Source organism: Halichoerus grypus, chromosome 8 (genome assembly GCF_964656455.1).
Source record: "Halichoerus grypus chromosome 8, mHalGry1.hap1.1, whole genome shotgun sequence".
Taxonomy (NCBI): Eukaryota; Metazoa; Chordata; class Mammalia; order Carnivora; family Phocidae; genus Halichoerus; species Halichoerus grypus.
The window spans coordinates 141,178,983-141,205,806 of NC_135719.1; the positions used below are offsets into that span (position 1 = coordinate 141,178,983).

At 40.8% G+C, this 26,824-nt stretch overlaps 1 protein-coding gene across 13 annotated transcripts in view; it reads left to right on the forward strand.

The window, feature by feature from the left end:
* The window catches only part of UNC79 (unc-79 subunit of NALCN channel complex), a 239,798-nt gene that overhangs the window by 113,738 nt on the left and 99,236 nt on the right, over positions 1–26,824 (forward strand). For all 13 annotated transcript variants that reach the window (XM_036071607.2, XM_078054135.1, XM_036071606.2 and 10 more), the window contains 10 exons: positions 2,489–2,679; positions 3,257–3,380; positions 5,381–5,521; positions 7,690–7,911; positions 9,996–10,223; positions 14,850–14,991; positions 18,222–18,301; positions 18,390–18,538; positions 22,081–22,238; positions 26,312–26,493. In XM_036071607.2, the coding sequence (XP_035927500.1) occupies positions 2,489–2,679; positions 3,257–3,380; positions 5,381–5,521; positions 7,690–7,911; positions 9,996–10,223; positions 14,850–14,991; positions 18,222–18,301; positions 18,390–18,538; positions 22,081–22,238; positions 26,312–26,493 (1,617 nt within the window). The remainder of the gene's footprint in view (positions 1–2,488; positions 2,680–3,256; positions 3,381–5,380; positions 5,522–7,689; positions 7,912–9,995; positions 10,224–14,849; positions 14,992–18,221; positions 18,302–18,389; positions 18,539–22,080; positions 22,239–26,311; positions 26,494–26,824) is intronic.

The window sequence follows — 26,824 nt, forward strand, 5'->3', positions numbered from 1 at the left end:
GCTGAGCAGGGAGCCCGCTTTGGGGCTCGATCCCGGGACCCTGAGATCATGACCTGAGCCAAAGGCAGACGCTTAACTGACTGCCACCCAGGCGCCCCAAGAAGTTAACTTCTTGAAGGCTGGGATATGCTAAGGACAACGGCAATGGAGGTTTGCTAAGGGGGTTGTTAATTGGAGCTTCTCAGAAGGAGGAATAAATGTCCCCTGTTTTAGAATAGGAGGCAATAGTACAAGTAAAAGCAAGGCACTCGTGGGGCTGAGAGCCAGAGTCATTTCCATGGATGTTTGCCTCTCAGAGAGGTGGTTCTCAGGTCCTTGAGAAGATAGTTCTGGGTGGTAGGAGATTTACATCTCAAAGAGGGAGGGAGAGGATGCAAGCTTTTAAAGTCACTGGTCCGAGAGGGTTTTCAGGGGTGTTATTTGTCTATTAGGTTTTGACTGGGACAAATAATACATTCTCCTGGTAGCATGGAGCTTTTATGAGCAGGTATTTCAAGGCAGGAGGGTTGTGGGAGGTGGACAACATTATTTATGCTGAGTCTGAAGTCTTGAGCCGGTCCTGGTGGAGGTCTGAGTGGAGAGGGGGGCTCAGAGGAGTGGGCCTGAGGAGGTGGAGGCCTGAGACGGTTACTACTGAAGTGTTTCTTCAGTGCAGGAAGCCTCTTTTCCAATGTCCTAACTGTTTATAGTATCTTCAGGCATCTCGAGATGAATAGGGGAGGCTTTGGGATTGGTAAGAAGCATGGGTGGGCTTTGGGATACTTCTAGAACTACAATTATGTTTTCGCAAAAATCCAGTTAGTAAGGTGAGGACAGTTATTTTTAATTCTTCAAAGAATGAGATGGCAGTCTTGATAATAACATTAATTAAGGAGCTGGCCTGCCTGCTCAACTGCATTCATTTTAATTCTTTGTATCAATGAGAGAAGATTTCCAGCTAAGGGGGAAAACAGAAGATTCCTATGTTCTAAGACGCATAGATTTGGAGCTGTGTACCTTTGCAATATTTTTATAAATTGTTTGGCAACGGCTTTAGGATGTTTTCCTTCCCTCTGAGTACATCATTCCACTTTAGCCCAATTAAATTTCAGAGGGAAGGCCTCTATAATAGCTCCTATCAGGCTCTGAATATGGGCTTCCGGCTGGGTCATTCACAAGAGGAGGTGGTGGAGGGGAGTTCATGGTAGGGGCAAATTTTAATTTTTGTTCTAAATCTGATTTCCGTTCTAAATTTTGCTAGGGGAGTCTTTAGGGCTAGCTGTGATCTTTTGTGTGTGTGTATCTTATCAGTTTGATCCTCCCATATTGGTAATAGGACATTTGTTTAGGGTGAGAACACTCTAGAAATCCTTTTAAATATAATAATTTTCCAAATCAAAGGATCCATTGTCTGGCTGTTGACAATTGAGGAACACCATGGAGATACTTGTTCCAAAATGTGACTCAAAACCAGTAGGCCTTTATGTGGCTCAACCATAAATTACATGGCCAAAGGAACCTCAGCAAGGATACATGCCACCTTGTCAACATTATCAGTGTTAGCTCTTCTGAGTCTATGTAACTAGCAACAACAGTGACAATCCCAGAAATGTAGTCCCTTCCTGAAAATATCCAGTCAGTCATCTAGGATTTTGGACAATATGATACCAAATAGATATTTAAGCTTTAAATGGAATTGATTTAATGGTTTTGAATAACCTAGACTTCTAGGTATAATGATTAAACATTTAAAATTGGATTCATTTAAAATAAGGTGGTTTCCCACAAAACTTGTGTTACATGGTAAAGATTCAGGACCAGTTGAGCCTTTGTTACTTTGATATGCTTAATAAAAATATAAGATCTTCATCTAAAATTGGAATTATAAACAGAACCCAAATTTGTGATTTGAATTTTTTTCTGCACTAGAAAATTAATATACTATCTTAATTAGTAGAAAGTATGTCTTTTTTGTTCATGAATTCAACCCGCCTTAGGGCATTTTTAGGAAAAAAATTGTGGCACAATATGCAGCAGAGGGAAAAAGAGTGCTCTCTGCTTTATTTTCCATAATGAAAAATATTCAATGCTAAGTGTACAGTAGTAGAAATCTATATTCCTCTGAAGCACAGGTGTAACTACATGTTTTTGTAATGGGTTTGTCAAACTTTAGAAATAATAATGCTTCAATAGTATGCTTCTCCTGTTAGGAATAAATCTTGGGAATTTTAATTCATGTGTTTTCTGCAAAGACTGCAGTAGAATAGTTCAAATTCAATCTGTGTTGATATTTGGACCTACTTATAACTATGATTTCTTTTTTGGTAACTAATGGATCCCGGTGGTTTACAGATTCTTACAAATCTCACTCTGAAGATACTTGGCCCAGGACTTAGATGTAATGGATTGTGGTCTTTCTCTGTACCCATTTCCTTTAGGAAGTCCTTAGAGTATAATCTTAACAGGTGCATTTTGCTCTTTCCTCCTGTGGCTGTGGAAATGCCATCAGGTTGGTGGTTACTGGGATAAATCCTGCAGCACAGTGACTCAGTTGAAGGAAGGTCTCAACCGAATCCTCTGCCTGATCCCCTACAATGTGATCAGTCAGTCTGTGTGGGAGTGTATTATGCCGGAGTGGCTGGAAGCCATCAGAACAGAAGTCCCAGATAACCAGTTAAAAGAATTCAGGGAAGTATTAAGGTGGGTAAGTAGTTTAATGAAGTCACAGTAATTATGATGATGTCTAACATTTATTGAGCATGTAATGTGTGCCAGGCGCTGTGTTAAGCATTTTATGTAATCTTGTTTACTTTTTAACAACCCTATAGAGAAATCTGAAGGTGCAAAACGAAGTAGTTGTTATAAATTGTGCTGAGATGACTTGGAATTGTTCAGAAAAGATTTTGTTCTGTGGAATAATAGATACACCATATTGTTTGCTTATTTTCAAATATAGTATGATTTGGATAAAGTGGGGAAAGTGCAAAGGGAAAATGTTCTTAGATGCTGGGAAGCAACTCTAATTCCTTAGAAATACAGTTCCTTCAGTTGAGCCTGGTAGGAGTATAAACACTAATGTTATTAACAACTGTATGAATTCTTCATATCTGTTCTAATGACATAAACTATTACAGTAAAGTGAAATATAATAATAACATTGAGAACACAGACCAGTCAAAAGTGTTTGGCTCCCCCAAATAAGGTATAGTTAAAAATGCAACAGGAGACCCTAATCTATGCCCATTGGTCATTTACTTCTGTTGGCTCTGCTTTCCAGCAAAATGTTTGACATTGAGCTCTGTCCTCTACCTTTTTCATTGGAAGAAATGTTTGGCTTTATTAGTTGTCGGTTCACAGGATACCCTTCCTCTGTTCAGGAACAAGCTTTACTGTGGCTTCATGTAAGTAAATGATACTTTCAATCATTTGGGGGCAATAGTTCTTAGCCTGGAAACTTGAGATCCCTGGGTTGAGGAGCGGGAAGCTATTGGAAAGAGCCCATAAATTTGCATATTTGCTGAGGACCGTCTACAGACTAATAACTCACCACACGGATGGATACCTATATTTCAAATATATGTGGCTATAGTTATGGTTAATAAAATACAGATTTATGCAATACTGTTACTGAATTCCTAATAGCTTTGGTCCTTATGTATTTTTCCATCAATAGATTCTAAAGGTGTAATAGCTGTCTGTGGACATTCTGATCAATCTTGTCATATTAAATAGGTCCTTTACTTGGAAAGGTTGAGAGCTCCTGACTGAGGGAGGAGCTCCTGCTGCCCCCCCCACCCCCCCCACTGCTTGGAATACTTCTCTCTCCGGTCTGCATTTGTAATCCAGCTTATCCTTAAAGCCCAACTCAAAAATGATCCCATCTCAAGTTTGCCGCTGTTTCACACCCTCATTTTCCCTTCCGAATTCATTATTCCTTCCCCCCAGTATCCATACGGGCTCTTTGTGTAAATGTTATTCTGTCTAATATTTAGTTCATTTTTGTCTCTTCTCCTGATTGTAAATGCCTGGAGGGCAGGGACCAGGCAGGCCTTTTTCATGTTTGAATTCATGCTTCCCTTCATCCCCTTTCCTCTCAGCATCTGGCACATGCCTTGTATTTATTTAGCGGATGTTTCTAAATATTTATTAAATTGAGTTGAATGCTTGGCAGAAAGTTCGGGCAGTTTCAAAACAGGAGGACAGGGTCCATGTTTAGATTAGCCATGGGTGCTGTTACATTGCTGAATCACAGACGGAGGGGATACCAAAAGCTTTTCAAGTTGTGCGGCTGCCTTTCTGGGTTCTACACTGAGGAACAATATTTTTCACAACTGATAAAGAGTAAAGGGACCATTTTTTTAAAAAGTCCCCTTTCGGGCACTTTTCATACCCTGGTAGATATCAGTAAGAAAATTTCTCATTTTAGGAAAACCAGGCCTTCCACAGATGGCTAGGTGTTGTCACTCAGTTACACACCCTTGAGGCTGAGTTAGGTTGGGGTGAGCACACAGGGCCGTCAACCTCGGGCCTCACCATGGCGAGAGCAATTATAGCTGCGTGTTTTATGGACAGGGATTTCCCAGAGTGCTGGTTTGAAGACAGGGGGCTGCAGTTGGAGGTTCTAAACCACTGGTCTAACCATTTGGGGAACAGTGTGAAGAGCATAGTGATTGGAGTTGACTCATTTATTGATTGTGGAAACATTTATAGAGTTCCTCTGTGCCAGGTAGTGTCACTGGCACTGGGATGAAAATGGGATAAGAAATGGTCTTCTCTCTTCTCTTCATACTTCCTTTCTTCAGGGAGCTCACAGTGGGAGAGAGAGTATCAAACAGTCACATATAACGAAAAGCGACAATTGCTCTAATAAATGTATATACAGAGTTCTAACTAAGGAAGCAGAGAAGAGGAATGGATTAGTTCTGTCTGAAGGAAGGAGGCATCTATTTCCAAAAATTCATTACAGATGGAGAGTAACTTGATTTTGGCAGGATATCTGAGCCTGCATCAGAAAGCAAGATCAGACGGGGCAGTCAGATCAGAGGGGGGGATGGACGGGAGGAGGACTGCATGCAGGTTACACTACTCCAGAATGAAGGTGGTGAACTAAGGCACTATGCTATGGAAAGGAGGGGACAGTGTCAAGAGATACTTAGAAGTTTTAGTAGAAATAACATGGCGATTTATGGGATGTGGGGAGTGGGGAAGATGGAAGGTTCAATAATAACTTTGATTTTTTAGTATGAAAAATCGAGGGTGGCTGTGCTGATAGAATATACATAAGGCTAAGTATCCTTATGCTCAATAGTTTATTTTGGGAAAAAATGTGAAATGCAGTTTTTTTTTTTCAGTTTTAAAGTTTATATTTTTTTGGGGGGGATATATGCCTTTTTTTCCCCAGGTGTTATCGGAGTTAGACATCATGGTTCCACTTCAACTATTGATAAGTATGTTTTCTGATGGAGTTAATTCTGTTAAAGAACTGGCAAATCAAAGAAAATCAAGAGTCAGTGAACTGGCAGGGAACCTTGCAGCTCGAAGGGTAATTATTGCCACAACTGTTTTTGTCTTACTTATTAAGCTTTTGTCAATTCTACCGGCTCCAAAAGTAGCATCATAATAAACTTCTCTGAAAATGCTCTTTCATCCCATCTCACTCTGTTAATCTTTTAAATACATTAAATCATAGAAAACATTGATCTAATATATGTTTCATATAATCTGTGGTCAATAAATTGTTGAGTTTTTCCCTGCACATACCTATTAGCTGTCTCTCACCCTTGATGAAAACAAAAAGAGTTAGCTTTGAGATATTATTCCTTTTTCTTTTTTGGTCACCTGGTGAATAAGAATTCTTTACCAGCCATTTGGTAGATGAGTGCTTCACTTTGGGGATGCGAAGTTGGGTTGTTTTGTTCTATAGTGTTTCGAGGAGATGTGATCAATTGTCTGATGGTGACTGTGAGTGATGCTGTCACTGTGGACCAACTGAGCTCAATTTTTGGGACCCCTTTGTACCTTTGTGAATGAGAAAAGTCAACATAGTCTGGCCCAAAGTGTAGGAAAATTATTGAGACTGTTTGGTCATTTTTCTGTGGAGCACCTGGTAGAGCTTCTGTTGATGTGCTGACTTTCCCAAATAAGGATCAGTTCTGGATAGGTTCACTGTCCTGTGATGGTAGGCAGGGACTATTCTCAACTTGCCCTTGTCAGCCTCTCTGTACCATTTTTCCTACTGTCATTCCTACCTGATATCTATGGATTAGGAAGTATGTTAAAATCATGGGATCATAGTTTGCATCCAGTGCTTTCTTTTGATTTTAATCATTACTTCTTTTCTCATCTGCCTCATAGGAACCAGCTGGCAAGCATTTATATTTTGTTTCTTTCTTCTCTAATCTTTAATATTATGTGACTTAGTTGGTGCCTTCTACTGTGCAGTGTGTTCACAATGAACAGTATCACAGAATGGTGTGAGGCAGCTGGAGAAGAACTCATTATCCTCATTTTTATCAATACTTAACCTGAGGTTCAGTGGGCTGAAGTGATTTGCCATAGAGAACACTGTCGATATCCAGGTATTCTGGTTCTTGATGGGGTACTCTTTTTTTTTTTAACTTAAATATGGTGTTCAAGGAACTTACTGGTTGTTAGAGATACTTTTAAGAGAGAAAATATGATTTCAGAGTGATATACAGTACAGATATGTCAGTCATTGTCCTGCTACAGAATTTATCCCAGATGGTTCAAATGGAGAGACGTTCCTGGAGATTCTGCTTATAGAGTTATGAGGAAGGATAAGGGAGCAGTAAGTGTTGGTGAGGCACCTAGATGCCAGTAACAGCTCAGTAGGAAGCCATTATGCCCCCAGGGCTGAAGGAACCAGGGAAAGAGTTCCTGGAGCCCATCGAGAGCTGAAATATTAAGGAAGGGCAGGCTGGAAGAGTGATGGAGAGACTGCCAAGGATGTAGCATCAAAGCAGGCAGGGGGTGGGACATATACTTCCACCTTTCTCTTCTTCAACTGCAGGGCTTCTGCTGGTGCCTCCCATTGACTCAACACAACTGGAAGCCAGCTAGCAAGAAAGCCAGGAGAGACTCTATCCTTGGCGTCCTTGGGCATAGAGCAGGGCAGAGAAGGGCAGTGAGGGACTTGAATTTGGGCAATTGGACAATAACCAGTTCCATAGGTTTGACTATATTGTTTACCCATGGTAGTTTAATAATTATAATATCCAGATGCCGTTCTTCTTTAACCAGTCACATTAAACAGATTTTGTGCTTATGATTCTAAAACTCATCTTATAATATTTTATTTTTGTAAGGTCTCATTTTTCAGGTTATGGTTTTTAGGTAGTTTAATTTAGTTTAATTGGAAATGTGGATGGGATGAACAATATAATGTCAAAGACAGCTACCTTCATTCTTCAGTGTGCTGATGTTTTATTCACCTGACAATTAGTCACAAAGTTCGGATGATTTTATTTTATTTATTTATTTATTTTTTAGACATGAGCCCTAATGTCAGTGGTTTTATTTCTTATTTTTATATTTTGAGAAGATCGATACTATTTGGAAGTACTAATGCTACTCACTAAGGAAGGAAATCAGTGTGACAGCTGGAAATACCTTCCATAAGACCCAGATATTTTATCTAGCCATTTTGGCTTCTGTGAGTTCACTTATGTGTGTTGATGTTCTTTCTTCTAGGTGAGTGTTGCCTCTGATCCTGGCCGGCGAGTTCAGCACAATATGCTGAGTCCATTTCATAGTCCTTTCCAGAGTCCATTTCGGAGTCCTATGCGTAGTCCATTTCGTAGCCCTTTCAAGAATTTTGGACACCCAGGAGGAAGGACTATTGACTTTGATTGTGAAGATGATGAAATGAATCTAAATTGTTTCATCCTCATGTTTGATCTTCTCCTGAAGCAGGTAGCTGAAGCATGAGCTTTCTTTAGTTTCGAGGTGAAGAATAAGGGAAAGTGTTGTATAGTGATTCTTGCTATGTGTTGGACATCTTCATACTTATGAAATGATGCAACATCACTCAAGACATTTTGCAAACTCCTTTCAGGATTCCCTAAAGAGTCTGAAAAATACTGTATGAATATCTGCCATGATGTTGACATATGAGAATGGATGTGAATTTTAGAAACACTCTAGCATCATTAGAATTGATTCTGTTGAACGGATTTGGTGAGCTAACTGAGTAATGCTATTGTTGGGAGGAGCAAAGTACAGCTCTATAGTGATGGGCTGATTTAAATATATTCCATGAATCGATTTTTGAAGGTAATTTCAGAAGAGAAGTATAAAAGTCTTTGATCAGGAGAACCTTTCTTAACTTTTTATTCTGAAATAATTTCAGACTTGTAGACAAGTTGCAAGATATGTACAAAGAATTCCCAAATACTCCTCCCCTAGATTGTCCAGATAATAACACTTATCATATTTCTTTCTCTCTCTCTCAATCTGTATATGTATGTATGAATTATAGAATTTTAAAAATAAACATGTGAGGGTAAGTTGCCAATATGATGCCCCTTTGTCCTTCAACACTTCAGAATGTATTTCCTGAAAAATAAGGACATTCTCTTATATGACCAAGCACAAAATCAGGAAATCAATCAAAATCAGGAAATTAATATTGTTGTAATACTATTATCTATTGTCTGACCCACAGAAATTAATCACTTTTTAAATTGACATAATAATTTATATTTTTATAGTATAGTATATAGTATATAGTATATATCTATATAGTATCATACCATATCGTATCGTATAGTATGTATAGTATAGATCTAGGACACAATCTAGCATCACTTGTTGCAAATATTTGTCCTGTCTCATTAGTCTTCTTTAATCCAGAGCAATTCTTCAGGCTTTGTTCATCTTTCATGTTCTTGACATTTTTGAAGAGTGCAGTCCAATTATTTTGTAGAATGTCTCTCAATTTGAGTTTGTCCTATGTTACGGATATATTTGGGTTAAGCATTTTTTGTCAGTAACGCCCCTGATGTGATGTTATATCCTTTTCAGTGCATCATATCGGGAGGCACATGACATGATAATGTTGCCTTACTGGTGATAACTTGGTTAAGGTGATTTCTACTAGATTTCTCTACTCTAAAATCACTATTTCCCCCTTTGTAATTAATAAGTAACTGGCAGGCTGAGATTTCCTGTTCTCGTTAGACTTTTATGTACTAGTTTTAGCATCCAGGGCTGATTCATGCCTGGATCAATTATTGTGATGATGGTTATCAAGTGATAATTTCCTAATTCCATTATCTTTTAATTTATTAGTTGGTATTCTACTGAAGGAACAGTTTCCCTTCTCTCCTGTCTCTATATTTATTTATTTATCTTCTTATACCTGCATGTATTCATGAATTCTTATTTTATTCAGTGAGTTAAAATCTATTACTATGATTATTTTTATTCTGATGCTCATATTGTCCCATATTTGACCAGTAGGAGTCCCTTCAGGCTGGCTTCTGTGTTCTTTTGACATAATCCTTATCATTCTTTGAACACTTCCTTAATTTCTGGCATGACAAGATGTTCCAGGCTCATTTTATATTTTCCTAGCCCCAACCTTGAAATCAGCCATTTCTCCAAGGAGCTCTGGTTCCTCTTAGAGGATAATGGATAATGGTATTTAGAAACCAAGATCTGGACACTGGGTGAGGAGTACCATTTTTTAAATGTGTAAAATCTCACAAAGTGATAAGTTTAACAGACAACTCTCTTTTAAATGTCCTATGTGATTTTAAAAATAATTCCCATAGTTTGTCTTGTGTTTATATTCTTTTAAAAAAATCTGTGGAAAATAATATATATTCATGGTATATAATCCTTATTATCTTTAAATAACTTAATATTGTTGTCAGAGAGTAAAATTATCCCCAATTAGAATACCAATGGAATATTGGAAAAAGGACCAAATTCCTTCTTCTTTTCTTTTCTCTCTCTCTCTTTTTTTTTTTGGCCTTCATTTTGATGTCTTTCAGATGGAGTTACAAGATGATGGGATCACGATGGGTTTAGAGCACAGCTTATCAAAGGACATTATTTCCATTATAAACAATGTCTTCCAAGCCCCCTGGGGGGGCTCCCACACCTGCCAGAAGGACGAAAAAGCAATTGAGTGTAACTTATGCCAATCTAGTATTCTCTGCTATCAGCTTGCTTGTGAACTCCTGGAGAGACTGGCTCCTAAAGAAGAAAGCCGGCTGGTGGTAAGAAGTCAAAGAAATGAGATGACCCATATCTGATAGTGATAATGACTGTAGTACCTGGTATAATGGGGTCTTCCTCCAATATCATTGTATGCTCCATGCTGGGTTATATGTGAGACCGTTAAAAAGAAAGTTTTCCTGTTCCTTCTACCAACTAATGCTCCTAGAAAGGGCTATGAGCTGGAGCTACATTATACAGAATTCTTGAGTCTTGAGTTAGGGTTGTGGCACATCCATTCATATAATTTTCATAAATACAAAGCATTGATGGTATTCTTTTTTTTAAATGCCTTTTTATTTTTTAAATTAACATATAATGTATTATTTGTTTCATGGGTACAGGTCTGTGATTCATCAGTCTTACACAATTCACAGCGCTCACCATAATACATACCCTCCCCAATGTCCATCACCCAGCCACCCATCCCTCCCATCCCCCTCCACTCCAGCAACACTCAGTTTGTTTCCTGAGATTAAGAGTCTCTTATGGTTTGTCTCCCTGTCTGGTTTCATCTTGTTTCATTTTTCCTTCCCTTCCCCTATGATCCTCTGTCTTATTTCTCAAATTCCTCATATCAGTGAGATCATATGATACTTGTCTTTCTCTGATTGACTTATTTCACCTAGCATAATACCCTCTAGTTCCATCCACGTCGTTGCAAATGGCAAGATTTCATTTTTTTGATGGCTCCATTGGATATATATACCACATCTTCTTTATCCATTCATCTGTTGATGGACATCTAGGCTCTTTCCATAGTTTGACTATTGTGGACATTGCTGCTATAAACATTGGGGTGCATGTGCCATTGATGGTATTCTTGAAATAACTTTTATTACAAAGTTCAGATAGCAGTGAATACTACAAAATGTACATATCAAATATCAAGTAAGTAGATTGGATACAGATATCAAGAATTCCTAGGTAACTCTGGTTTGTAAAACCCATTGACTTCATCAACAACAAGTAAAGGCTTCATTGTATTTTCTGCTTTCCAAGAAAATGGTTTCAGTAGGGAACAACTACTATATGCCACACATTAGCTACTCCATACATTATTCATTCCCTTTTTAGCCAGTTTTCATTTAAGACATATAACACATATCACCAAAAACCCTCACGCCATCAAAGGGAGGTGAATCTGAATTATTTGGGCCAGTGTTTGCTATCTTCTCTTTTTTTTCCTTTCCCCTAATGTTTATCTAAGTAGAAAGTGACTTTTTTTTTTTTCAAGATTTTATTTATTTGAGAGAGGGAGTACGAGCAGGGGGAGAAGGGCAGAGGGAGAGGGAGAAACAGAATCCTGTTGAGTGCAGAGCCCGACACAGGGCTCAATCCCAGGACCTGGAGATCATGACCTGAGCCAAAGTTAGCTGCTTACCTGACTGAACCACCCAGGTGCCCCATAAGTAGAAAGTGTCTTCTTAAAAAAATTTTCTTGAGGTATAACATACACGCAGTAAAGTGTTTCTTCAGTTTTTAAATACCTTTCTGCCTACTAAACTCACTTGTCCTACATGTTGCAAAGTAACCTCCTTGGACTGTGGTCTTTCAGCATTGGGTAACTTCACTACAAAACAGTCATAGTCCTAGATGATGTAAAAACAAATTAAAATCAAGATGCTTAGAGTCTAATCAGGGAGATGTTTAAGTAAATGAAAAACTGTTAACGTGATGAGTGTGATGGGAGAGATCTGGGCAAGGGAGCAATGGGGGCAGAAGAGGGACTGCAGATCCAGCTTGGAGGTGTGATGGGAAGGAGAGAGCTCCTGGGCTCATATTTGAAGGAATGGAGTTAATGAAATGAAGGCGGAGGGGAAAAGAACTTTGGAGACCCAGAAAACTCTCTGTGTAAGTGATCCAGGGGAAAGCAGGGAATGATACGCTCAGGAAACTGGAAACAGTTGAATGTTGCTAGCGCAGTGAGCAGGATGGGAAGACAGTGAAACCTGGGTCAAGCAAGACAGACTTCGTCTTATTTTCCCATTCATTAAGGGCTCTGTCTGCCAGGCTCAGAAGTTTGGGTTTTGTCTTGGTGAATGGGGGATCCTGAAGAATTTAATCAGGGTGGTGATGCAATTTGATGAATTGGAGAAAAGAGGATTTGGAGGATTTGGACCCTGGGGACAGGCATCTAGTCAAGAAGGCTAATGTGGTCACTCAGGAAATGGGGAAGTCTGAATTAAAGCAATGGTGGTGGGGATCAGAGAAGGGGCAGGCCTGGCGGATTTTTAGGCAAGACAGTCAGCTGCGGTTGGTGTTTAGCTGGCATTGAGGTATGGAAAAGTGGAGGGCAAACCCATGTTTTCTGGCTTGGGAGCTGATAACATTGCCATTTATAGAAGAGCATTACAGTAGTAGAAGTGATTTTTTTGGTAGGAGTGGGTATGATGCAGGCACAGTCAGACATAGCGGGGTTGAGATGCCTTTTAGATATCCAGGTGGGGGTTGTCATGCCCCATCAGCTATGTGGATCTGGTTTTTTGGAGGAAGGTCAAATAAAAGTTTGGAGCTGCCAGCATATTGTGCTGGGATGTGTGGAATGAGAAGAGAAATGCTAGCTAGCCATGGCTAGTATTCTGGGAAGGACCAGCTCTTAAGAGGGAAAACAGGGAAACTGAAGACTTAGAAATGAATTGAGAAGAGGCCAGAGACACAGGGGAAAAACCAAGGGAGAGCAAGAACTCCAAAACCAAGGGAGGAGGCAGTTTAGAAAAGGAAGGAGTAGCTGATCCTGTCAGGAGAAAAGAGGAAAAATATAAGACTGAAATGTGCCTGGGGATCCTGAGATGGAGGGTCCTCTGTGCCATTGGGGATGAGAGTAACCATGGATTCCAGTAGTGTGTGGCTTAAGAACAGAATCAGCTGAGGATGTGACTGTGCCAAGTACAGACTTCTGTTTCAGGGAGGGAGTGAGAGGGTGAAGAGGATGGAGGCAGATGCCCTGACCCCTGCCCTGTCCCCAGCAGGCTTTCTGTATTGTGTCTGTTTTCCCAGCACCATCCCGGGAAACAGGGAGAGGAGGAAGCATAAGTATAGAGAAACTGAACCATCAAAACAATCTCCTGTGTGCATGATGCTTTGGACACTTGTCATGGGCTGAAAATAGCACATTTGGAAGTGAAGCTGAAGGATTCTGTTTTCCTCTCCCAAAGGTTTATGGGAGAGATGCTCATCAATAAAAGAGGGCTATGCCGTAGAACATTCCAAACTTCTGGGTGGTCTCCACTGTGTGGGTCAGCCCCCTTCGCTCTTCAGTTCTCTTCCTGGGACAGGCTGGGGACAGGATGGGCGACACCAGTCCCTGCCACCTGGGAGGATGATTCTAACCCCGGGGGTTATTGAAGAGTCAGTACACAGCAGGGAACTTTTTATCGTAGCGAATTTCATGAAACTCACTTTGGAATTTGATTTAGTGCCTTGCTCATGAGTGACCTAGGGACAGAGTCAGGCTTCACAAAACTGTGAAGTTGGCAGAGATATTCTTCAGGGCCCTCGTATCCTCCATGCTAAGCTCTGGTTTTCTTGTGGGTGTCCCTCTGGCACTCCATCAGTGTTGAGCTGGCTGTCAAATAATTCTTGAAAAAAACGTGTACTGGCTAAAGTGTTAGCTAAAAGAGTATGATTTTTAGAAGAGGATATTTGAAGTGGTACTTGAAGGAAAGAAAAAGGCTGGAATTGGAGCTTAACTGGAGATGGATATTTTAAATGGCAGCCATAACCAGTGCTTCCCAATTTCACCTATTTCTGCGGCTGGTTTTATACATATGTATTATATCTGACATGTATTGTCCATAAATGTATCGTGTTTAGTATAGTCATGTGGTGCAGCCCATCTCCAGAACTTTATCATCTTGCAAAACTGAAATTCTATACCCACTAAACAAGAACCTCTTGGTTCCCCCCTCCCCTGAGCTGCTGGACAGCTCCATTCTACTTTCGGCATCTTTGAATTTGTCTACAGTAGTGACCTCATATATCTGGAATCATGCAATAATTGTCCTTTTTATGACTGGCTTGTTTCACTTAGCACCATGTCCTAAAGGTTCACTCACATAGCAGGTGTCAGCCTTCCTTCCTTTGTAAGGCTGACTCATGTTTTACTGCATGTATGTAACACATTTTGTCTCTCTGTTCATGTGTTGAGGGACACTTGGCTTGCCATACCTAGCTTTCTTTAACGCATGTTATAGCGATTTCTTGCTCCTAAAAATTTGATGTCTCCAGGACTACCAGTGTGTGTATCTTAAGTTATTGCTGTGAACCCCGTATTATTCCCTGCCAGTTAAGTACTGTTACTGAACAAAATGTGCACGGATTGGAATCACTTGGTGAGTGGGACATGATCACAGGGAAAGTGGGCCTAGGACGATTTAATGTTTTTGAGATTTTTCCATATTTATTTCAAGGGAATGAAATTGTTTTAGTAACAGCTGATCCAAAGTCCCTTTAATTATTATGGAAGTGAGCTCACATTTCTTCTGAGGCAGGTGTCTTTGTCCTTCGGGGCTCAGCACAGGGCTGGGACACAGCAGGTACTCAATGGATCTTTGTGGAACTGAGCAAAACCATTCTTTACATCCCCAGTGGGCTGCTCACCTGGCTGCTTGTTCTCTTTGTTTCAGGAGCCCACAGACAGCCTTGAGGATAGCCTCCTTTCTTCCAGACCAGAGTTTATTATAGGCCCTGAAGGTGAGGAGGAGGAGAATCCAGCATCCAAGCATGGGGAGAACCCAGGCGATTGCACCGAGCCCACGGAACATGCTGGTAGGTGAACTCTGGCATACCCCAGTTAGCACAGTTCTGATGTTCAGAACCCTGTTTTTTTAAGATTACTGTCGACTTAGGCAAGTTTAGGCTTGGCTTCTCTAGTGGAGACTGGTGCAAATGAACCATTTCCTCTCAGGTCATGAAGTGAACAGATCCAGGATGTGTTTCTAGTAGAGCAAAGGTCACCAAGCTGCTTTCTTGGCAGCAGGTGTTAAAATTCAAACTTCTTATCAACAGAACCCACCATGTGAGCAGTACCTTCCTACTTACGGTGTAGCAGGTTCTCGTGGAGAAGCAGCTATGAACCAAGGCTGGATGACTGAGCGGAGGGTGCTTTCACTCTCGACAGCCACTTAGGGCATTTGGCCATGGCAGAGTGTTTTGGGATAGAGCCGATGGAACTTGAGCTCATGCAGCTTCTGTGGCCCAGGGGCTTGACCAGGACTCTGGACAGGCTCACTGTGTATAGCTGCACACTTTGTGCTCCGAGGCTGGTTGGCTTCGCACAGAGCTAGAGGAAGGATGGCCTCTTTCTAGTTTGCTTGCAGGCTATGTGCGGGCTAATTGGGGACTGCAGAATGGCAGGCAGGCTTGGAATCATACTCCAGCTCTTCACGGTCTGAAGGAGTTTAGGGAATTTGACATGTGACCCCATGTGCCTTGGGGAAGGCTTGATTTCCAGATCTGCACTGTGGCACTTTGGGAATTTGTACAGGACCTGGAGTAAATATGACTCATTTTTCATCTTCCTGCTTCCACTACCCTGAACCAGGTGGCCCACCCCCAGAACCAAAGTTTGGGAATCATGGGCTTTCTGTCATTCCTTCAGGGAACAGCAAACATTGTTAAGTGACTTTTGTGTGAGGTCCGTTATAGCCCTGGGGGTGTCTCATTCAGACCAAGGTCTGAATAAGACATTAGTCTCATTAGTATGAAATGCTTGGTCAGAACTAACTGCTTCTGCATGAATTGTACACATGATCAGCTGAGTATGAATATCTCGGATCACTCTGTTTAGAACCACAGAAACCTAGAAATTGAAAGAACACCTGAGATGACCTATTTCATTGGTTCTCAGCATGTCCTTGGAGTTGTACACATTCTATGTTGTTTCCTTTGGACCTTCCTTATTTGGAGTGGCAAATGGTGGGGAGACAGGGGCAAGTCCTAATGAGCAGCCCAGGCTGCCCACCCTGCTTTACCCTGAGTGTGCTGACCTGCTCTATTTCATACGTTGGAGTTCTAAGTGAGTTTCTTTAAACAAAATCGTCCATAGGAAAAAACTTGGAAACCTGCTGATCTAATTCAGCCTTCTCACTTTGCAGATGAGGAAAATACATCCCAGGTGGGTGAAACGTGCCCGTGGTCATACAGCTTGTAGTCCTCATTCCTAATTTATGCTTTAGGCTTACGTGCGGCCCTGATGGAGCATCAGGATCGTCTGAGGAGTTGAAACACAGAATGAATGAGCTCCACCCACCACCCCCAATTCTGGGTATATCTGGGGCAGAGATCTGGGAATTAGAAATCCAGATATCAATCCAGGATTGAGACTAGAACCCGGGTGTCCTGAGACCCGGGCCTAGGGCTTCTTTCTGTCAGGCATTAATGCCTAAAGGACGCAAGGATGTCACTTAGGATCCAATAACCTGTACTCTTTGTATACAAATATATCTTTTAAACCCAACATGGTGCACAAATCACTTAACTGGCACTTTATTTATTTATTTAATTCTTTTTTTTATTGTGTTATGCTAATCACCATACATTACATCATTAGTTTTTGATGTAGTGTTCCATGATTCATTGTTTGCGTATAACCCCCAGTGCTCCACGCAGAATGTGCCCTCTTTAACACCCATCACCAGGATAACCCATCCCCCCACCCCTCTCCCCTCTAGAACCCTCTGTTTGTTTCTCAGAGTCCATAGTCTCTCATGGTTCGTCTCCCCCTCCAATTTCCCCCCCTTCATTTTTCCCTTCCTGCTATCTTCTTCTTCTTTTATTTATTCATAACATTTTATATGAACAATGGTTAAAATTAAGCAATTTCTTTTTATGAATGACTCTTTTTCTTGCTTAAACGTTTGTTCTGTTCGTCTCCCTCAAACACTTCTTCGGGCTCCTGTCACAGCGTCTGGTCTACTTTACTGCTTTTATTCCCCACTGTCTTGCAGGTCACAGTTATAAATTGTCTCCTCAGGGAAGCCTCCCTTAATTTTCCTCCAAGACCAGCCTTCCCTGCTGCTCTGAGCCCAGTCCTGCTTCTGCTCTGTGGGCCTTCAGGCCATGGTCTTGAACTCCTCTGTCAGAGCAAACGTGTTCAATCGACACGTGTTCTGTGATTCCTCCTTCCTTTCAGACTATTTCCTGTTTCTGCATTTTGTGGCCTGGTACCTATTTCTTGATAGCTGTCAGATATATCCTCCACTAAAAATACTTTTAAAACCCTCACACTAGAAAAAATAGATTCGAGGGCTGGTAACAAGTGTTTAAAATACATGAAAGCGGAAGATCACCAATGAACTGTTTAATATATACACCAAGAGAGTTTGACTCCCATCGTCTCTGGTTCCGTCTCTGGTTCCAGGGATTGCCAAAACTTAGAATGGTGATTTGAAAACGTTTTACACTAGTGTCTACATCTGGCTAACTTGTGAATTCTTTTCTCTAGCGTGCCTCAGGTACCATATACTGCCATCCCACCTGTAGGGGAAAAGGTATTAGAGAGACTCACAAGAAGATTAAAGCCGAGTAATTGTTCTGATTTGAATATGCCTAACTTCTTTCAGGTACTCCCTTTGGCATGAGTCCATGGGGTAAATTTCTCCTTAGGTGCTAATACAACTTGAATACTTCTCCTTAAAACCTTCTTCTCTCCCTTTCAGTAAGGAAGGCGTACCTAGCCGGGTGCCAGGCCCCTCCAGGTGGCAGCAGAACTCGCTGCCCTTGGGAGCATAGGGTTTGCTTCAGGGAGCCAAGGACATCTGAATATATATGGTGGGCTACATGGAATTTGAGAGCCCTGAATCTAGAAGGTTTCCTGCATGGGCATCATAGAAGGGCTATATGCCACCTTGGAGAGCAAATAAAAACATTACACAAAATACCTTTTAATATATCATATATTTATTTTCAGTCCTCTTGGTTTTATGGTCTTGATCAGGTCATGAGTGGTGGGAAAAAGGAGGAACTATGCTAACCTTCATGTAATTATTTCTCCCCAGCAATAAAGAATGACACTGAGAGAAAGTTTTGCTACCAACAGCTTCCAGTAACTTTGAGACTAATATACACCATTTTCCAGGTATATTTTTTGAGATATTTAAGTGTTTGATGTGGTAGCATTGCTATTTTAGATTAACTCAGTAGTAACCATGTGGTTCTTTGCGTAGGAAATGGCGAAGTTTGAAGAGCCAGACATTCTTTTTAATATGCTCAATTGCCTGAAGATTCTCTGTCTACATGGAGAGTGTTTATACATTGCTAGAAAAGACCATCCTCAATTTTTAGCCTACATTCAGGATCATATGTTGATTGCAAGGTATGTCTTCCTAGCAGATTTTTGTTGCTGTTGTTGTTGTTTATATTTTAGGCTTTAGCTGTGAAAATCGAAGTTAGGACAAGATTTACCAACTCATTTGGGCCATTTCTCTTAGCCAGGACAGCCGAATCGCCTATGGGAATAACTTTTATTTCTTTTACTGAGTCTAATGTTTAAGTATGTCAACGTGAGGAATAGTAATTTTCTTTGCTAGACACTGTAGAAATAGTAAAAGCAAAATAAGGATTATTTGGTCATCAGTTGTTGGGTGGCTTAAGAGTATAGTGTCCCCTAGGAAAATGTCAACAGGTACTAAGTCACTATTTACATAGTATCATCTAGTACAATATTAATATGAAAGACTTACTCAATTTCTTACTTGAAATAAAACTGCTAATAGACATCAAAAATCTCTCCACATTTTTGTCTGATAAAGTATTTTTAAAGACTGCTGAAGTATTTTGAGAAAAATAATAAAATATTGCCCTGGATTTATATAGAGTTTTTCTTCCTGAGAAGACAATGACTTAAAATAACTGTTAGAGTCTTCCTAGAAGTAAGTCAGAAAAATATTATCCTCGTTTAAATGTAAGAGAATGAGGTGATGAGAAGAAAGAAGAGGTTGGCTTAGGTTAACTTGGTGACAAAACCGACTTGAGGCTCTATCTGTCTTTTCACTCATTTTGTTCCTTTGTTCATTCATTCATTAAACAGATATTATTTGCTATATATGTTATTATTCTAGGCACTTTGGGAATTTGCAATCTAGTTTGGAAGGGGGTGAATGCTATTTATACGGAAGGTGACCACATAATTTATTCTTCACATTGTTAACTTTTGAGAGTGAAGAAGGGGTGATCTTCATAATAACCTCAAATAATTAGTATAATGTAGACCAAGATCTTGGATAAACTAAGATACTTGGTCACCCTGTGTATACGTGAGTCATTGTCAATCCGAGGGATGTGTGATGGATGACTGTTTTGTATAGTTCGGAGGTGGGAGAGGTCATTTCTGGATTACTAGAGAAGGTCTCAGGAGCAGATACCATTGGGATGAGCATTGAGAGGATGATAAAATTTTAACAGGTGGACATTTGAGATGGGCAGAACATTTTGTTGAAAGTGAGAATGTCAAGAGTAAAGATGGCAGAGTTAGAAGGGAGGGACAAGAAGTAAGTAGGGCATACTTAGGTGACACCAAGGTTTTATTTTTTGCTGCGTGGGATGATCTTAGGGGGAGTAATGGAAAATGAAGTTAGAGAAGTAGGTTGGGGCCCAAGTGTAAAGGGCCTCAAAGAGAGGGACTTCACTTAATGATGTTTGGAGACCTATGGAAGATCTTGAAACAATAAACAGGGTCAGAGTTGTACTTTAATAGCATGAGTATGGAGAAAGAGAGACCCTTAGGGACCACCCACATTTAAGGGAGTGCAAAGAGCATGTTGCAAGGGCTTTGGGAATGTCAAGGTATAACACAGAACTTTCTTCTGAGAAGTTTATTAGAAAAGTAAGGGAGAGATCAGATATTTAGAGGGGAAAGGGAGTGGATGTCAAGGATTTTTAGGATAAAGATCTGAAAATATTTATGGTCAGTGCAAGGGATCAGAGAAAGGGGAGTAGCTGGTAGAACCAGGTCCTAGAAGGCAAGAATATGTGATCAAGAACGAAGGGTGGGTGGAAGAGAGGAAGGATGCTCTTTTCTTTGAAAGGAGATATATTTTGGGGAAAAGAGAAATGAAGTGTCAAGGGGAGCTCATTACTGAACCTTAAGAGTAGTGTGTCCTGATGTCTTTTCCTGAGAGGTAGGAGGATAGAGATTAGGTTGGGAGCTCAAGGAACATGGAAAAAAGTATGGAATAAGCTCACGGAGGAAAGCAGTAGGGTGTCGACAAGAAGTAATCGAAGAATGGCCAGCTTCAGCATCAAGCTGAACTTAGCTAGTACCAGTTTGTGGTGGACCAAGTTAGTAGGAATTAGTAGGACCAAGTTGTTCTGGGGTCTGAGAGTGGAGGGGCAATGTGGGTTTATTCAGGAGTAGGGATTTGTGATTTGATTATGGTGGAAGTCAGGGGGATGAGAAATTTTGGAGTGAGGAAATGGTTGACTCTGAGATCCAGTCTAACATGGGAGGCAAATGAAATCAGAAGAGGATTGATGTTTGGGAGAAGAGTATGGAAAGGAGGGAAAAGAAGTCTTAGTCACGATTGGGAATATTTTGGATGGGGACACTGTTCAACCCAGTACAGAAGCATAGAATGGGAAAAGTGGAGAGTCTCCAGAAGTTTCCTCATGATAAAATGGGAATTCTACAGGTGGAACGGGAGGAGCTGGTGGAAGGGTAGACCTGGCTGACCTGGATGTGGGGCAGAGTAGGACTGATCTGAACAGATGGATGACCAAGTCCAGGCAAAAACCATGAAGGAGTAGGGCTGGGAGTTAGGCAGAAGCTCTGTTCATTCCGTGGGAGTGGGACTCCCAACTTTTGTTGTTAAAGCAGCCTCTACAGGGGGTGCCAGGGTGGCTGAGTTGGTTGAGTGTCCAACTCTTGATTTTGGCTCAGGTCATGATCTCAGGGTCTTGAGATTGAGGCCCGAGTCTGGCTCCTCATTGAGCATAGAGCCTGCTTGACATTCTCTCTCTCTGTCCCTCTGCCCTTCCCCCCACTCTCTAAACAAACAAACAAACAAACAAACAAGCAAACAAACAAACGCAGTCTCTCTAGGACATTTACCAAGGCCAAAGGGATTACTGGTGCTGTGGGATCTCTGGCTCAGCCTTTGGGCTACATAGCCCAGGTTTTTCCTCAAAGTACCACTCTGACACAAAAGCCATGATGAACAATGTAGGGATCTGGGGAAAAGGACACTATCTTCCTGATTTCTTCCTGATTTCAAACAAGGCTGTTGTAGAGAAATGGGAAAGCCATAGGGGACTGGTGAAATCCAGGCTTTTTTGTCACCGGGGCGGTTTTCTAGCAGTGCTGTGTGCGGTTTGCTTCCGTCAACTACCTTGATCAGCCTGGGTTTTGTGTTCACTCTTACGATAAGGAAGGGGAGGACCTTGACTGACAGCCCTGCTAGTTGGTGGAGAGGCTGTTCTTAATAGAAATAGAGTTGTTCTTTGCTAGAATAAAGAGGAAAGGCTGCTGGGCAGGCAAAGCTCTCCAGATATTCACTAAAAGAAAATTTTAAAAAAAATCACTCTTCACCCCACCATCTTAACAGAACTAATATCAATTTTGTATATTTTTAAGTCATTGCTCATTTATATATGGGAATTTCTAATATATAATTTTTATTTTTTATGTTAAAGTGTAGTATTAAGTGTTGTTTTTCTATGCTGTTACATAAAAGTAATTTCTTTAAAAAAAATGAACAGAACAGATTTAGGAAAGGTTTATCAGAAGCGGATGACTGTAATTTCACCAAAAGCATCCTTACCAGCTGCCTGTTAACTACATTTCCCATAAACTGAGGTAATTGTGTTTGTTTTCTAGAACAGTTATCGTAACTGTAACCACTTTGCTTACTGCTCCCTCAGCCTGTGGAGAGTCGTCAAATCCGAGTTCTCCCAACTATCTTCATTGGCGGTTCCTCTGCTTCTCCATGCTTTGTCACTTCCTCATGGTGCTGACATCTTCTGGACAATCATAAATGGCAATTTCAACAGCAAAGACTGGAAGATGAGGTTTGAAGCAGGTACCTCTGTATTAGCTTAAAAATTCTCTGGGGGGGTCACAAGGTAAACCAGATGTCCAGTCATGACGTCTCTTGTTGACCCTCCTTTCTTTTTAAATTTTCTTTTAAAGATTTTATTTATGTATTTATTTATTCATTTAGAGGGAGAGAGGGAGAGCATGCACGCAAGTGGGGAGACACGGGGAGGGAGAGAGAGAATCTCAAGCAGACTCTTACCTGAGCACAGAGCCTGATGCAAGGCTTGATCTCATGACCCTGAGATCATGACCTGAGCCAAAATCAAGAGTTGGACACTCAGCCAACTGAGCCACCCAGGTGGCCCTCCTCCTTTCTTTTTAAAGAGTACTGCCTTCCTTGATGGTGTTCTTTAGTGGTTCGACTTAACTGAGCTTCCTTTATAATAGTATTTTGCTGAGTGGTCCTCAGGTAGGATGACCCTGTTCAGGTTTGCCTAGGATAGTCCTAGTTTATGCCTGTTGTCCAGGTGTATTTATTAATTGTCCGCTTGTTTACTCCCAAATGGATCCTGGCTTGAATGATAAATTATACAGTCAACATGATACAGATATTATGTAGTCAATATAATATATAATACGACATGATACAATAGGTTACTTGTATCAAAGTAACTGGGAATGTTCCTTAAACATGCAGATGGTTGGGCCCCATTCCTAGACCTACTGAATTAGAATCTTAGGGGGTAAGGCCAGAAATGGACGTTTTTAACAAGGTATCCAGGTAATTCAGTGAAGTTTGAGAATCTGCTGTTAGCCCCTTTCCACTGAAGTATCAGGGATGAAGTCTGGGGCCATGATTGGTATGATTTCCTGGTGCTTAGAATGGCAAGTTCTCAGAGGAATATGGTAAGGAAGGAACCTGGACATGTTCTCTTAGCCTCACATCGGCTGCCTTCACTGTCACCCCAATCTGCTAGGACTCTCATTCTTGGGAGCAGCAAGCAGGGCCCTCAATGCCATGGTGTGCCTTATCAGAATGGTTCTGTGTGTTTCAAAGTCTCCAAAATTTGGCAAAGAAATGGAAGTTCCATTACGTCAGTTAACTACTACACATTCACTAATATGTGGCCACCTCAAAGAGTTCTTACTTTTTAATGCCCCAGGAACTCCTGGGGCTGGTTTATAGGATAACAACTGATATTGCAGACAATTAGAGTAACATTTCCTGGCCCTGGGCCACCTGGTATTAGCAACATTTTACAACTATTTAAACACAAATAAAGCAGATGAATATTTATGCTCTTTCATTCCAGTTTAAGGATTAGATTTTTCTGAATCCCATTCTGATGATGTCACTTTTCCATTCAAAAAAGCATGGAGAATAAAGTTCAAAGTCCTTACACAGATAGTCAAAGCCTCTCCAGGTCTAACTGCGAGTGTTTGCAGCCTCATTTCCCGCTCTTCTTTCTGACATTCCTTCGCAACTTTCCCGTTGCTTCCTGCTTCCCTCACCCTTGTCTTGGCCACTCTGCTCTCCATCTGAAATCCTCTTTGCTTCAAGGTCCATTCACAGACCACCTCCACCCGATCCGCCTTCCAGTGCCACCAGTGAGTTCCACCTTTTTGGTTCCCTCAGTGGAAAATTATTTCTTTGTCCCTTGGTCTCCTTGGCATTTTATTTGCACCTCATCAGTGATATCTGTAGCTCTTTAGATTATGTTTCAGTTATAGCCGTACCTGTCTTATTTCTTTAGTCGACTTGACTTTTAAGCCAAGACTTGGGGATGATTCATATATTAGTGTGCGTAGGTTGCTCAGGTTGTAACAGAATACCACAGGCTGGGGGGCTTAAACAACAGACATTTATTTTTTCACAGTTCTGGATGCTGGGAAGTCTGAGATCAAGGTGCCAGGAACATATGGTTCCTTAGTGAGGGCGTTCTTTCTGTCTTGTAGATGACTGCTTCCTCTCTGTGTCCCCACATGGCAGAGAGAAAGTTAGAGAGCTCTGGTTCCCTTCCTCTTCTTATAAGGATACAAATCCCATCATGGGGGTCCTACCTCATGACTTCATTTAAACCTAATTATCTCCCAAAGGCCCCACCTCTGAATGCCATCACAATGGGGGTTAGGGCTTCAACATACGGATTTTGTGGGGGGGAGAGGAACACAAACACGGAGTCCATAACAATTCATTTTTCCACTTACTTCATCCTCCTTCAAGTATCTAGGGTAGTTTCTTAGTTTTATATACATATATATATATATATATATATATATATATACACACACACACACACACATACATACACACACATATGTATATATGTATATGTATATACGTGTGTGTGTATACCTATATGTATATGTACATATACATATATATATTTGTGTATGTATACATATATATCTTAAGTATATATTTTAAATATCTATAAATGTATTTTTAAGTATATATTTTTAAAATAAGTGAATTGGTGAATAAGTGAAAATAAGTGAAATAGTATATGTACTAGGCACTATGGGACCAATAAAAGGAAGTATAAGAGCAGATGCCTGCTCTCAAGAAGATACTCATTTAATTGATGAAACCAAATATGAACATGTAGGAGGTTAAGAAATTAAAACTATAAATATAATTCAAGACCACAAAAGAAGATATGTCATATAGCTATATATGAGCATACAAATGTCTTACGTAAATGAACAGGATGTAAATGAGTAGTATTTTTGCAGGAGTTCATGGGACCGAAGGGCCACTCTAGGTCAGAGTAGACTTTTACAGAACAGGTAGAATTTCAGCAGCAGATTCTTTAAGGATGACAGAACATCAATAAGCAGAGAGGAACGGAAAGAATATTCTAGGTTGCTGGAATAGCTTAAGCGAAGTACTGAAATGTTTTATTTTCATGGCACTGTATTACTTCACTAGCTACTTTAACTTTTTATAAAGCCATGTTTTAAGAGTACCTGGAATCATTTAACATAGATTTGCAGAATAATTACAAATCCGTCTCTGACTGACTTACAGAGTTGGTTGGGGGATGGATGAAATAGGTGATGGGGATTAATGTGCACACCTGCCATGATGAACACTGAGTAATGTATGGAATTGTTGAATCACTATATTATACACATGAATCTAATATAACACTGCATGTTAACTATACTGGAATTAAAATAAAAAACTTAATTAGCGACACCTAGGTGGTTCAGTCAGTTAAGCATCTGCTTTCGGCTCAGGTCATAATCCCAGGGTCCTGGGATCCAGCCCTGAGTTGGGCTCCCTGCTCAGCAGGGAGTCTGCTCTTCCCTCTGCCCTTCTCCCTGCTCGTGCTCTTTCTCTCTCTCATTCACTCTCTGTCAAATAAATAAGTAAAATCTTTTTAAAAAATTTAATTATGGGATGCCTGGGTGGCTCAGTCAGTTAAGAATCTGCTTTTGGCTCAGGTCATGATCTCAAGGTCCTGGGATTGAGCCCTACATTGGGCTCCCTGCTTGGTGGGGAGTCTGCTTCTCTCTCTCCCTCCACCCATTCCCATGCTTGTGCTCTTTCTCTCGCTTGCTCTCTCTCTCAAATAAATAAAATCTTTAAAAAAAATTTAATAAAAAAAGAATTCCTATCAAGTAAGCATGCACCTATTGCATATAAAAAATATGTGGCTGCCCTAGCCCTAGGAAGTCTGTTTGTTGTCACTTCACATCATGACATACTAAGAGTGCAGTAGGGGGGTCCAGAATCTAAAGCCAGGTCTGGTGGGCACCTCCTGTCTCCCTGTGTGGTCCACAGAAGGGCCTATGGAATGGACAAAGAAATGAGCGTGGAGGCATTTTGAATAGTTTGAAGTGTGGTTTGAATTAAACAATGAGGAAGAACATAAAAAAAAAAGGCAACCCACTGTTAAATCAAGGCTGCCCAGCAGAAAAGTACTGCACTAGGTAGAAACGGTCTCTTTCACACAGATGAAATGGAACATTCAAGAAGGTGGCATTAGAATTTCCTTTTGGTTTCTCAAAACAGGGTGTGGGAGCCCCAGAGTTGACTTTTTCTTTGTGGGTTCAGTTCTTGTCTAAATAAGTGTCCCGTTTTTTTGTCCTCTGCCTTTTACACTGCAGTGGAAAAAGTGGCTGTAATTTGTAGATTTTTGGATATTCACTCAGTGACCAAAAACCACCTGCTGAAGTACTCCCTGGCACATGCTTTTTGCTGCTTTCTGACAGCTGTGGAGGACGTCAACCCAGCAGTGGCTACCAGGGCCGGTCTCCTGCTTGACACCATAAAGAGGCCAGCATTGCAGGTGACGTCCCTCCGATGTGTGTTGTCTGCTCCATGGATGGTGTTCTGCTCTGCTAAACACATACAGTACTGATGATGAGGATAGCAAGAACAGTGGGAACTTTTAAATGGGGAAAAACATCCAGAAACACACCTTATTAAAGACCTCTTGTTTTTATTTCTTAGTACTTTCTTTGCAGTCTTTGTCCATATGGTGATACCACTTTTGACAGAGACAGTAATTGTGTAACTCTTTCTGTGTGGCAGATTTTTGAACTAGGCTGGTTTATCTTATACTATTTAGCTGGCTCCTAGGCTGGGAGCTTTTGTCATTAGAGGCTAGATACTAAGAG